Genomic DNA, 15,190 nt, shown 5'->3' with positions numbered 1-15,190 from the left:
TAAGCTTCTGTGTATACTGCTCCAATGTATATCCCTATGCCCCCTATGAAGGACTGGATAGAACCAAGCAGACAAGCACTTGGGCAACAAGGAACTCTACCATAATGAGTTTCCCCCACCATAATTGACCATGGTGATGTTTCATACACCAGTGATCAAAAAGGGGAAATGAAGAGGAAAAGGGGTGAAGGAACAGTTGACAACTCTGAGTCCATCTTGCAACTGTCACCAGTTGGAGGTCACAGAACAGTCACTTACTAGAATCAGGATAATCATTTTGAGGTTTAGACACCTAGAAAACTTCCCCCCAACCCACAATACTGAGCAAAAGAGGCCAACCAATCACTGAGCAAATGATACCAACTGAAATTTCTCCCTCATTGTGGTTTGAAGCTTTAAAAACACCACCTCCTCTCATCCTTTTTGGACAAGCACACCAATTGAGTTTGGCTGTCCTTCTGGTTTGTAAAGCTAAATAAAGATCCATCTCCTTTCTCCTTATTCACAGGCTCACTCTTGAAGGTTTTCTTTAACAGCAAACATTTTTTTTTTCTACTTTAGTACATTTTCCTTTAACTTTATGGAAACAACCACCATAGCTTCTGAGTCTGTGCAGCCAGGTGGCACATTGCAAGATGTCCATATATAGCATTGGTTTTCCACTTAAGCAAGTATAGTTTTTGGTTTTTGTTTGTTTCCTTAACTAAGAGCAAAAAGGTCAAGCTCTCTGTTTTTTGGTCAACTATCTTTGTTCCTTTGGCCTCCTCATCCGTTTCCTCCGCCTCATGGCATTCTATCCGTGAACTGGTGTTAGGAAAAAAAAGATTGCTAAATCATAATTAGGAAGAGGTTTATAAGTGTGTTGTCTCTGGCTGCTATTATTTGTCATGAAGTTACTAAACACATTCAAATTTACCTCTCACCATTTTTGTATGTTGTAAATGTAAGTAATAGCAAATAAATTATAATACGTGGACATTTTAGATGGTATGGTAATGAATGATTGTATTCTATCTCTGGGGATGCTTGTCCCTAAAAAAAACAGGGACAACTAGGTTAAAAATAGGAACAAAATGGAAAAAATAACCCTCCCCATTCACTAGGGTATAAGAATCCATAATATATTACCAACACAGACCCTGTTTGGACTCTGAAACATTTCAAGAAAGGTTGCAAGAACATTTTTTTTTTTTTTTTTCTGAAATGTATTCTTGCCTGGAAGTGTAGGGAGCAACTAAGTAACTATTCACCGTTCATTTCTGCATTATGATTTTATGACATGATACATTCTTTAATATTCTGGAGCTCAAATATACACTTACAACAAGCCCTTAAGCTTTTCTTCTATCTCAAAAATAATAAAAAGTGCATATAAAAAGTCCCATATGTTAGGCAAGTGAAAATACTCTCTGAAAGTACATATAATAGCTTTATCTGCAACTACTATTAACACAATGAAATTTTTTTCTCTTGGTCAAAGGAAAGTTACAGTTTTCCCCCAAAGTAATAGCTCTTTGTGTTTATCTCCTGAAGTCTGTAACACAAGTGCAAAAAGGCTGCCATCAGACTATATTAAAGTTGATCATTTCAGTTGCCTGTTACCTAGTGGTAGAACTTGCTAGACACAATGAAAGAAATGTTTAAGCAATGAAACAATTTCAGAGAATGACTTACCCTCCTTTAATATAGTCAAGGAATGAAACTTCTGTTTCTACCAAAAAAGAGAGTAAGGTTACCTGAAAAAGAAAAGGGAAGAAACAAGGCAAAAATTACCTGCTGGTACTAACGGAAACCTAAATGGACTTTGTTCTAACTATTAGAGAGGAACTCATAGTTCATATTAGAGAGGAACATTACATTTTGAAAATCAATAATGATATTATTCTTTATTAAAATCCATTAGGACTGACTGCTCTTATATTTAAATTTAGCAGAAGGAAAAGGGTCAAAAAAATTAACTAACTCCTTCCCATGAGCAGTTTAGTTCCTTTGAAGAATAGCATGGAAATTATTTACAATGACACGGTGTTACTTCCCATTTTAGATAAAAGGAAAGATTAAAGGAGTTGAAACATAGTTAAAACTAAAAAATCAGAATCAGTGAGTTAAACCTTATGAGAGGAAAGGTGTGCTTTTGTCATGTTCTTGTAATGGGGCTATCTAATATTTTAAGTGTCTTGCAGTATACATCTTTAAAAGGAAACTTGAAGAGAACTTAGATTTTGCTTCTCCTAAGAAAACTTAATCTGATGATAAAAATCTTCAGTATATTATAATAGAAGTATCACAGACATGAAAAGTACAGCAGGCAATAATACTGTAATAAGGTTGTATGGTGAAATCCAGTGACTGCACTTACTGTGGTGAGCATGGAATAATGGTCAGAATTGTTGCATCAATCACTTGGAATGATAACATTGTGTGTTAATAATACTCCAATGGGGGAAAAAAGGCACACTTGAATTCTCCAAAAAGAAGGAATAGGATGATTTTAAGATTTTTTCACAATCTTAAGATACTTTCATCGACACCTTCCTGTCCCGGTTTAGACCTGCATTCTACAAGGTGCAAATCTTAACACACTATAAGCAAGTACTTTCATGTGCCATGAGTCTTAATAGTTAAGTGTAGCCTGTAAAGAGTATAGTCATTCTTACTAACACACTTTTTCACACCTACTTGATTCTCTCTAGTGTGATTCCACTCAATGAAGATTTCATAACAAAACTTCAGCTTCCCACAGAGGCCACAGAATCCTGAGGACAACCTGCAGGAAGCTGGGTCACTACTTTTTATAAGGTATTCTCCATTACAACCATTCCCACGGCAAGTTCATTTTTCTATTATACACCTTCATATTAAAATCCTAGGTTAAATTGAAAAAAACAGGGGCGCCTGGGTGGCTCAGTCGGCTAAGCGTCTGACTTCAGCCTGGGTCACGATCTCGCGGTCCGTGAGTTCGAGCCCTGCGTCAGGCTCTGGGCTGATGGCTCAGAGCCTGGAGCCTGCTTCCGATTCTGTGTCTCCCTCTCTCTCTGCCCCTCCCCCGTTCATGCTCTGTCTCTCTCTGTCTCAAAAATAAATAAACGTTAAAAAAAAAAAAAGAAAAAAACAAAAACAAAAAACAAAAACTCCCATTCCCGAGGGTATAAGAATCCATAATACATTACCAAGACAGGCCCTGTCTGGGTTTTGGGAAATTTCAAGAGTTTAGTCTTTAGTGCTATTCAATGTAAATGTTACACTTTTTTTTTTTTTAACTCATTTATTTGGCTCTTTAGTGAATAACATAAAATTTGACTTACTGTTCCCGAATTAGTATATTTTTTCTTTTTTCCTTTCTTTTTGGGATTCACCACCTTGAAAGCAGATAATTACAATGTGTTAGGATTTATACATAACATACATAGGATTTATACAAAATATATAAAAAATGTGTAGTTCAAACTGCTGTCTTCACTGCTGATGCATTTATTCATTTACAAATGCCTTTACTATGATTCCTGTACAGTCCTTAGGCCAAAATTTCTCTATAAAATTTACTCATGACTGTTTTCTTTAAAAAAAAATTTCTTTTTCAGTAATATTCTTCTCAATCACTTTATGCATTGATTACCCTTATCCAGCTGTATCTTCTTGATGCAAGAGAGACCTTTAACATCCTAGGTCCTAAATAATAATAATTATGTATAGCAAAGAAGAATATATTCGGGAGACGTAAATTTGTTATTAGGTAAAGAACACTAACATAGCAAATCACCTGGCTATGTGCATATATGAGGGCTCTGTTACTCTTTTGCTGTCAGTGGCAGTAATTTCCACCAGACATCCAGGCTATGCAATGATTGGTAAAGGTCTGGTTGTGGACCTAAGATTTAATTTTTGACCATTTATTCCATGAGGAAAATATTCTTGCACTCCTATATTATATAAGACACCAAAGAACATAGGGGATATGAAGATGAGTAAAATCTGTTGATCTAATAGGATAAAAAAACACATAAGTGCTTTAAGAGAAGATCCTTCAGCACATCCCAATCCAAAATACACAGGAAACATTTGACAGGTAAAGAAAGTTAAAAGAATTTATGAATAAGTAGTATTTGAACTAAACTTTATCAATTTAAACTAAGGCTACAATAAAAAAGGAAAGACACAACATTTGAGAAAGAGGAAAAAGCAATTGGCCCAGGTAGGCTGGAGCAGAGTGCAAATACATGTTATTGAAATGAACCTGAAGGCCTGCAGGTACATGAAGGCTGCAGGAGACACTCCTGTCTGCATGCATGGAGATCCTGAAAGCTCTTTGCAAGCTTAGAGATCCCAAAAGGGCTCTCTATACATTGCTCCAGCCCCTTCATGGCTGCAGTCCACCAACAGTCCTATGGGTCCAGGGTCCCAGTAAGAAACAATCCTGTCTGCAATTGTCCAGACCTTGAAAGGGCCCAATACTTAGTTTCAGCTCCTTCCAGCTATAGTTTGTGAGCAGTATTGCTGACACAAGGACCCACCAGGGGACACTCACATGTCTGTACCTCAGGAGATCATGAAATATCCTTATATTTATTAGGCCTCAGCCCCTCTGATCTTGATCAGGAAGCCCACCCAGGGACCTGGTGGGAGACATGCCCATCTGTACCTCCAAAGCCAGGTCTACAGACCAAAGTCTCGGCTATGGTACCTGAAACAGCCATGGGACTCAGTGGCTGACCTTCTTAGGCATGGTCCACAGCCAGTCCTGCTTAGACACCCATCAGGTGATCAGACACAAGTTCTCAAAAAGTGCTGGCCGGAGCCACACACATCCTCACACTTAGTAATAGGCCAACTGACTGAGGACCCTACTGTATACCCTCAAGAGGAACACTGGTTCAGTGCCAGCCTACTGAATAAAGTACTAGAGCCAGTCTCATCCACCCAGGGATGAGATAGAATCCATGCCCATTCAAGACTCTGATAAAAGCACCCCCAACCATAGATACTAGTGCAGACCTAACAGCTTCAAAAGCAACCCAGCATGACTGCAGTTCTGGAGGTAATCCCATCAGCTCAGGAACTGACAAGAGGTCTTTATCTGCCAAAACCAGTCTGGAAAGCTGTAGGGGGGTTTTAAAAGCTTGGGTTTTGCTGGAGATATAGAAGCCCGAGGATAGGTGGAGAAAACAGGGATCGGTAAGTACCACCTGTCTTCTATTATTTTCATTGCCTATACGGAGCCTTAATATTCCGTCACTGGAAGACGCAGATAGAAAAACTGATGCTTACCCCATCTTTGCTCTTGCCTGGGAAGTTTGCTCTATAATATCTCATACTCTACTAAGTAAAATACTATACAGTATTTAGCACTTAACAAAATACACCAGGGGTGCCTGAGTGGCTCAGTTGGTTAAGCATCCAACTTCGGTTCAGGTTATGATTTCACAGTTCGTGAGTTCAAGCCCCACATTGGGCTCTTTGCTGGCAGCTCAGAGCCTGGAGCCTGCTTCAGATTCTGTGTCTCCCTCTCTCTCTGCTCCTTCCCCGCTTATGTTCTGTCTCTCTCTCTTAAAAATAAACATTAAAAAAATGTTTTAAAATAAAAAACCATATTTCATGTGTTAGTCTCCCTTACACACTGAAATTTTTAATCATCTCTGTATCTCTGAAATTTTTAACCATCTTAACAGAGAATGTGGAATATAAAAGCCATGCGATAAACATTTTTACAAGTGAATGAATGAATAAGTGAATGAATAAAATGCTACTGCCATAGAAGAAGGAAAGTGCTCCACTCCTAACTTAAAAGAGGGTACAATTTTAGTGTCAATCTGGCAGGGAGAGTTACGATTATTGACTAATACTAAAATATTCTCCTTTCCTATTGATGTTTGTTAAATAAAAAAAATTATAGAGAATGTACAGGTAGCTTAGCTCAGGTATTAACAGTGCCAAAACACACCATGTGCTCAAAACATATCTGGTAGCTAACTGGCAAGGTAGATTTAAGGCAGAAACAACTACTGTGCTTGCCTTAATAACCTGGATTTCTTTCATGACTGTATCAAGCTTTGTCATTCCTTTCAGTCTTCAACTAAACAACAGGGAAGTCGCTCAATCTTATAACACCATGGTGACATAATGAAAACACCTATTTTTCTCTTTTTATTAAAAAGAGGAGGAGGTTTGGGGGAGGAGGTTGGTAGGAAGGCAAAACACAAAGGGTGAGGCTTATGAAAAAATGAACTTGCATTCATATTGAAGGTTTAAAAATAATAAAAAGCTTCATTGGCAAGAATGTTTAAATTTCTCAAAACAGAGTTAAAACATCATGGAACTTTAAGAGAAATAATATCATTCAGTCTCCAAAACAAGTGTGTTTAATAAGCTTAAAGATTCTTACGTATATTGGTACTTACTTAACCTTTGCCAATTATCCTTTACAAAATCTATACTTTCAGAGCATAAATTTACTTATTCCAGAGGAAAATAATAATAGAATAGAATTCCCCTTACCTCATATACATTGAATTGTGATTGTCCTCTAGAAAGTTCCCTATAGCTTGTTGTAAATTCTCCAATGAAATCATGACTAAAATTAAGGGCAAAATATATAGTATTAGCTTTCATACATTTGCCAATTATACCTTAAAGCTTTTCGCAAACGTACAGTCTAATCATGAAAAAATTACTATGAGAATAATTTAATAACATATTTTAAAAGAGAATCCATACATAACTTCATTGTTCTTTAACCCTGAACTATGTACACTCAAAAATTACATTGTGTTAGTATTCAAATAATATTCAAGTTATCCCAATTTGATTAATATTTATAAAATATTAATTTGAACATTAAGATTTCAAATGGTACTTGTTTTAATAACTCATATCTCAAAGACATTTCATCATCTATACTACCAAAACGATTAATAATTTATTCAAAAAGGATTAAAGCTTAAGACACTCAAAACTTACTATTATTTACATCAATAATCACAAATACAATATACAAAACTCCTAAAACTTAATGACCAGGATGTAATAGGACATTATTTTTCAAGGGTATCCCATGTTAACATGGATAATAGTCACCAAATTTCATTTTCAATAATAATGGTTTAAAAGTATACTGTTAATATCAACATGGTTATTCTGAGTTTTTTCATCTTGAAACAATCATCATTGCCTTCTCAGAAAGCAGGCCTTCTACAGGTGTCTTCTCAGTTTAGCTGGGGAGGGATAGGAATTGACTAAACGTACGTGTTAGTTCTCACCATAAAATCTTTGTCAATGTGACTACTGAAGTTTACCTAGCAACCTAAAAAACATGTTATGCATTCGGTAGTTTAGAGGGGACTTGTATTCTGCTACCCTATGTAATCTGAACACACACTGCTAAGAAATGCTGGTTTTCAGTGCAGTGGTGAAATGTAATGCGACAGAGGAAGAAGATAAAGATTACAGGAACTAAAGTGGTAAAACAAACCATAAGGGATGTCACCGTTATTTATATCATAGAATTTAAGCTTGGCGCATTCACTTTGCAAATGCAAGGTGTTCATTATTACCATATATATATATATATATATATATATATATATATATATATATATCCCAAAACCCGAGGTAGGTTTAATGCTTAGTTGCGAATCACTAAAATCCATCAAACCTCCATAGACCTGATGACCAGTGACAACCAACAAATAAATTATCTAGCCAACCAAATTACTGATTTCTGAAGATGGCATTTGGAAGAGAAAACTAGCTGCCATTAATTTCAGTAGAGTTTTTGCAATAGGAATTGTTTTATAACATTATTTAAAATACAGCTCATTTAGATTCCAGCCTCTCAGTTCTCCCTTATGTCAAAGATCTTACACATATTCGAAATGGGACATCCCTCTTTATAGGTGTACCACGCTGACCCCTTCTAGATTTGACTTCCAGAAGCATATCTACACACACGAAAATGTGAAAGGAAAGAGGGTTGGAAACAGTGGTAAATATATTTGTATGTATGAACCCAATCTCCTAGGAATCACTCATTGAAGTTACACAAGGAAAATTATAATATAGTACTTTAGTGCTACATATTTCTAATAAGTGGAATAATTTTCTTTGACCTTCAGAGGTGGAAGCTCATAACCTTGGTATCTTTCACTGAGACCTTAAAAACTGAGTTATAGAGATTCTGTTTAGAATCTATCCTCCTCCATTGCTGTGCGTGCTTCAAATATCTTAAAAGTCACGGAGATCGAGGCGCCTGGGTGGCTCAGTCGGTTAAGCATCCGACTTCAGCTCAGGTCATGATCTCATGGTTTGTGGGTTCGAACCCCGCATTGGGGTCTGTGCTGATAGTGCAGAGCCTGGAGTCTGCTTCAGATTCTGTGTGTGTGTCTCTCTCTCTCTGCCCCTCCCCTGCTCATGCTCAGTTTCTCTGTCTCTCAAAAAGTAAATAAACATTAAAAAAAATTAAAAAAAAAAAAAGAGTTCCAGAGATAAAACATTCTGTTAGAGCACTTCAAGCACAATGCTTTGGTATTGGTAACTGTGGCCAAGCCTTATATAACAGAACTTACCACACTAATGGTGGGGACTTAACATAGAGGGCTTAAAATAAACTCTGGATCACTTAAGCCCATATGGTAGTTTTCTGACTATGGTAATCCTCATCTGGTTAACTGTTTAAATTCAATATGCAGCTATTACTATTAACACTAAATTCCCACCACTCAACACTAATCGAAAACTTGGTAGAGAGAAGCAATATTTACTGATCTCAAGTAAATACAATTACTCAGTCAAGTCTCAAGAACATGTAATACCCATTTGGATAAAGTCCAGCAGAGTGGCAAATCTGGACCTAATTGCAATGGTCAAGTTTATCATACGGCACACATTGATGTGCTCCTGTTGAAGTCATTATGGAGCTCTCTAAGAAGCATTTCTCTGATACTTGGTTCTGTTTTGTTTTGGTAAATTTGTTACTCTCTACAGAATTGAATGATGAACAATGGGACTCAATGCTTATGAATCTGCACTTTTGTGCTTCCATTTGTGTTTCCTAATCTGAAAGCACCCTGTTTATTAATAAATGGAGATTTTCCCCTCTGCATTAGTTGTTAGAGGGTTTACACCCAGATGTATGGCCATTTCTTGCAGGATATGTATGCATGATGTGCTGTCCTATGCAGGCTTTTCAAATTTCTTACCCTAATTTCCCCCTTTGCTTCAATTTCCTCGCCCAGTTTCACCATATATTACTACATGCATTTCTGTAAATTACCTTGGATCCTTTTCAGAGTAAGACAGGACACAAATAAATGGAAGAATGAATAAAATATTTGCTCCTCCCATTCTGAATCTTGTTCAAGATTATCATTTTGAATAAAACACTGAATGTGCATGTCATATAAATGCAATGCTATGATGTGTTGTAGAGGAGAAAATGTATTAAGTGAGTCACAAATTGCATTTCAACCTCCAAGACAACATTTCTGCGAGATAAAGAAAACACATTATTGTATCTATTCAGAGCCAGAGAAATGGATGACCAAGAAGTGAGGATTTGTTGAAAGGTTATCAACATAAAGCATAAAAGCAGGTAGCAGTAAACTTGCCAACCCTAGATATAAGGTGCTTTGTCTCCAGAATACATCCTAAGAATTTGGGTGGATAAGTGGACTCATTCCCAGGTCAATTTCATCATAGATCTCTTGAACACATGGACATTTTTAGTTTCCTTTGTAACTTGTCTTACTTAAAAAATTATTTAGTACGCCATAGATAAATACTCTCAAGAAAGTATTAAATGTAATTTTCACTGATTTATAATTATCTTTTCCCCTATCATCAACTATTCCAGATTTTACTGAGGTAAAAAAAAATTTAATTTGCTTTAACATTTTTATCTGTTCATGATTTTCAATACTGTGATATTGAAACAATTATCACTATACAATAAATCACAACCAACAATTTCCTTGTGATTTAATAATACTGCTTTGCTATTTCCTGTTAATTTAATTGCATCTAAAATAATTATTCTATGTTATGTCTTTGCATTTACAAAATAAAGTGTACCTCAGGGCTGCTTATCTGATTTGTGTCTGTTTACCTCTCTAATTTGTTCTCCCTACTTTTTATAAGGGAGGAAATAAAGAGATTTTTAAAGCAAATTGATTATGACTATATAGCTTAGAATTTGAGGAAATAAAGATTTTTAAAGCAAATTGATTACAACTATATAGCTAGTAGTCTGCCTCTAAAATCCTTGTTTGAGCAAAGTGATTAAATTGTTAAATAAAATCTGTATATTACAATTATTTCTGTGCTCCACTAAGAGTGGAAAAATGGCGATTGTGTCTACTGACATTTACATTTGAAACCTGTAGGACAGTCCCTACCTAACAAATGTGTCTTTCCCACCACACCCCCTCTCCCATTTTTGGCACCTTCTTTCCCAGCGTCACCTATACTATGGAGGCTAGCTATTATGTCCTCCAAGAAGCCTTTCCTGCTTCATGCCATTCTCTCTTTGCTTTTAAAGAAGCCAATATCTCTCTACTGTCACAAACCTGTATTGTATTGTACCTGCTCTTTACATAGCTCCCCTCTCAGTCTCCGTACTTGAAGGTGAGAAAGGTGATAAACTCATCTCCATGTTTTCAGCATCTACCTCATTGCCTGGTAAATGGGCACTGTTGAAAGTTGGAACTAGATTCAGGGTAATATCACAGTCATGCTGTGATCTTACCTTGCAGGTCATATGAACAGATTTGCCTCAGACTATATTCAGTCTAAAAGACTGGCACAAGTGCCAATCACAGTAACCACCATCACTCTCTCTACCTCCTTAAAACAACTCTGACAGTAATGAGAACAACTGTTCTTTTCCCCAGAAGTGCACCCACACAATCCCACCAGAGGCAGAGAAAAGAGAAGCAGGCAATATTGCCTTCTGTGGGCATTTCTGGTGATCTTCCTGAAGGCCACCCTGCCTTGGGACAGATAACTGTTACTTTCTTGACTGTCAATAAACTACTTTTGCACATAGTGTATACAAATGGCATGTATGTACCGAATCCATCTCAGCCCTTTCTCTACCACCATGTGGTCTGGAGTGAGTCAACTTTGGGGTCCTTAAGTCTTCACCGAAAAATGGGAGGCAATGTCTACTTACGGTTTTGAAAACAGACTCAGAAAATTCATTTGATTCTTTTTTTTCTGTGAAAAGTGTTTAACTCCTCAAAAAAGACACTACTAAGATACCTTTTTCCAATTATTAAGAATATGATTCCAGACACACATATATATAATTGTAAGAAAGCTTCCATCAAAATAACTTGGGAGGACGTAATAGGCTTATGAACTGATATATGCTGCGTTATGATATTCTGGAGTTACACACACCTGTGGCTTGTACTATTCCAATGCGATTCCTTTCCTCTGGAGTACATACACTACAGTGTGCCGTGTGCCAGGTGTGTGCTGAAGGACCTCTCACATAAGGATTTGTAAACAAATTATGTGTTAAAGACAATTTCTCTAGGATGTTGAAAAGATTCCAGCTCAAAAATGGGCATGATCTTTCCCATGGAAACAACAGCCCCGGATGCTAAAGTCTCCTCCATTGGTATTTAAACATACTGCCTTCCCATGTTCCTCTATCTTGTCTAATCTGGTCCAGTCCTAGCAAGCATAACAACATTTTTAAAATTAGCTAGAGATTAAGCAGTCACAGAAGTGAGAGACACTTTTAATTGAAGTGTAGTCATGGTGACCCTAATTAAACTCATAGGTTGCAGACATTCTTACTGGTTAAACCTGTATTTGTAGGAGAGCAGCAGTGTTTTTCTAGAGGTGACTGAAACCAAACCACTAACTCCACGATCACAAGTAAACTATGCCCTCAGATTTGTGATTTCTCACAATCAACACTAAAAGTCATCTTTATGAGTCCAGATATTGTTATCAGCTAAAAGTCATCTTTATGAGTCCAATATTGTTATCAGCTGTGCCTGATTTTGCTAATTTTCTTTGCTTTTCTTCTAGTCAAAGCCTTCAAATTTGACAAGACTTTTCAGCATCTAAGAATGTTTTGGTTTTCTGGGGCTTTTTAAACAAGAGAATACCAGCCCCTACTGATTCTTAAATGAAGTAGTTCTATGTGAAAATTTCAACAAAATCAAATCTTTCTTTTCCCTTGTAACTTCCTCAAATCCTGACAGAGAATTTAGTTTACTTTAAAAAAAATCTAGAAATATAACCTTTAAATATTCCCAGATTAAGAATTTGTCTATAAATTTGCAGAATTATTATGATTATTAATTGTGCTAGTAAACAAAGATTATAAACATTCTTACAAAAGTAATTTTTTTAATTTGTAAAGTCCTGGTTTATTCCCTCCATAGATTACAATAATACTTCTGGGCCTTCAAGAGGAAAACAGGGGTGCCTGGGTGGCTCAGTGGGTTGGGCACTGACTTCGGCTGGGGTCCTGATCTCACAGTTTGTGAGTTTGAGGCCCACATCAGGCTCTGTGCTGACAGCTCAGAGCCTGGAGCATGCTTTGGATTCTGTGTCTCCCTCTCTCTGCCCCTCCCCGCTCACGCTCTGTCTCTCAAAAATAAATGTAAAAAAAAAAGTTTAAAAAAAGAGGAAAACAGATATAATCATATCAAATATCAAGAATTCAGCAGGAGAACTAGGCTAATTTTATCAGTCTTATCCATACCAGCTCCTTAATACATTTCTAATACAGACAAAAATTTAAAAGGATATAAATAGCATATATATATATAATAAATACTATTGTCATTTTAGGTATAAATTCATATAAAATATTACATAGTAATATATGATATTACATCTATGTAAGTGTACATTTTAATGTATGTATTATATCTATTATTATTTAATATTTCATTTATTAACTTTATTTTCATTTATTTATTACATCTATACAAAGACTTGGGACAAACAACACATTTTCAGATAAAGATAATATTTTTGATGTGATTTACATTTATATAGAAAATGATATATGTCATCATAAAGAAAATCTTCTGTATGATGATTTATCACATTTAAGCTCAAACTGTGTGCCTATATATCTACTCCATTTTTTTAAATACAGGGTATAGACATATTTTCTTATATATATTTATATGTAAGTATTTTTATAATATATATTTATAAATGTATTATTTAAAGTCCAAGTGTATTTACTAGATATAATGCAAATTTCAACTACACATAAAATCTAACTTTTAAAAAAATAATTACCTTTGATTCTTTTCTATTGCCTCTAATAAGCTTAATGCACCAATATATCATCAGGCAAATAAAAATTTGCTTCATTAAACAAAGTGAACTGTATATGGCCAAAAATTCTTAATATACAATCACTTTTACCTACCAATAATTTCACAAATGCAATTTAATCCATTGAAAGGTAGGGTGAAGTTTCTTTAGCTAGCCAGGATCTTTAGATATTTTTTTCTAGGATTATATTAATTAAAAAGTTAACTGAGATAAGGTCGGAAGTTAGATTCTCCAATTTCATCAACTTGTACTATTTTATGTAATCCATGTCACATACTTTATTCTCTATAATTTCAAAGTGATTGAATTCTAGTTTTTACCTTGAACAGTAATCTCTAGAAAGGAAGGTCTGTGTGATACACTAACTTGTTTTTGAAATTTAAACTATCAGCCAGTGAGTGATATTTTTTCAGCTGAATGAGAATAGTAATAGTATTGTTATAATAAGCAAAACAACAACAAAATACCAGGGGGGGACCTGAATGGCTCAGTCCATTTAGCAGCCAACTTCAGCTCAGGTCATGACCTCGTGGCTGGTGGGTTAGAGCCGTGTGTCATGCTCTGTGCTGACAGCTCTGAGCCTGGAGCCTACTTCGGATTCTGTGTCTCCCTCTCTCTCTCTCCCCCTCCCTCTCAAAAATAAACATTAAAAAATGAAAAAAAAAAAGATCACCCCACTTTGGTGAAATTTCACATTTAGATAGAGGTGACTGACTTAGATCTTACTTGACAGCTCAGAACTTTTGGATTTGCAAGAATTTCACCACTGGAGATTGTGTGCTATTTTTATATTAATACAAAAGTAATAATCATTTATTGCCATTCAAGATTTATAATACTTTCTTTGAATTCCTACATTATTACCCATTATATTTCTTGAAGTGAAAATTATTTTTTCTTATACTATTTATGGAGAAACAAAGGTTTTAGGCATTTTGAGATACTTTAATAATTTTATGTGTTTTTGAGGCATGTTACTTTTTAATGGTTTTAACAGTGTGAATATCTTCAAAGTATTAAAATATGGAAATAGAATAACCCACATCATAGAAGTTTTTCCATGTGTGTTAGAAGCTTGAATAAATTAATACATTTTTGAACCAAATGAGGCTCCAGGAGACTATGAAGCAAAATTTCAGAATCACTGAGTTCCCAAGAGATACAAATCTAAAACATTAATCAAAGAATTAAAAGTACCCAGTGAATTGGTGTTTGGGTTGCTTAGATAGGATAATACTTATGTGTAAAAGTTCTTCCTTTTAAATGATAAGCTTAATTAAAAACTTGTCCTTAAAATATAGTATAATATCTGGGAATTTTCTAGTGGAAATGAAAGAAATATCTACGCAACCCAATAAAAATAATGTCTGCCTATAAGTTCTCCCTTTGGGATTTACTGATTTTGCATATTTGTATAAGTCATTAAGCTTTCTAGTAAAAATTTTTCACCCCTCAAAAGCATAAAATACATTTTCCTATTCACTTCAAAAAAAAAAAAAAAAAAAAAAGAAGGGGGTTCCGGAAGATGGCGGCGTAGGAGGACGCGGGGCTCACAGCGCGTCCTGCCGATCACTTAGATTCCACCTACACCTGCCTAAAGAACCCAGAAAACCGCCAGAGGATTAGCAGAAGGGAGTCTCCGGAGTCAAGTGCAGACCAGAGGCCCACGGAAGAGGGTAGGAAGGGCGGCGAGGCGGTGCGCGCTCCACGGACTGGCGGGAGGGAGCCGGGGCGGAGGGGCGGCTCGCCGGCCAAGCAGAGCCCCCGAGTCTGGCTGGCAAAAGCGGAGGGGCCGGACGGACTGTGTTCCGACAGCAAGCGCGACTTAGCATCTGGGAGGTCATAAGTTAACAGCTCTGCTCGGAAAGCGGGAAGGCTGGAGGAC

The 15,190-nt window shown here is 36.2% G+C and overlaps 1 protein-coding gene across 2 annotated transcripts in view; it reads right to left on the bottom strand.

The window, feature by feature from the left end:
* The window catches only part of CPNE8 (copine 8), a 232,092-nt gene that overhangs the window by 74,674 nt on the left and 142,228 nt on the right, over positions 1-15,190 (bottom strand). For both annotated transcript variants that reach the window (XM_019452437.2, XM_019452438.2), the window contains exons 11-13: positions 6,493-6,568; positions 3,306-3,359; positions 1,675-1,736 (exon numbers count right to left, since the gene is read on the bottom strand). In XM_019452437.2, the coding sequence (XP_019307982.1) occupies positions 1,675-1,736; positions 3,306-3,359; positions 6,493-6,568 (192 nt within the window). The remainder of the gene's footprint in view (positions 1-1,674; positions 1,737-3,305; positions 3,360-6,492; positions 6,569-15,190) is intronic.

The sequence above is a fragment of the Panthera pardus genome, unplaced genomic scaffold, assembly GCF_024362965.1.
Source record: "Panthera pardus isolate Hobbes unplaced genomic scaffold, ASM2436296v1 HiC_scaffold_6, whole genome shotgun sequence".
NCBI classification, from domain to species: Eukaryota; Metazoa; Chordata; class Mammalia; order Carnivora; family Felidae; genus Panthera; species Panthera pardus.
This window is presented reverse-complemented; position numbering and strand designations above follow the sequence as displayed.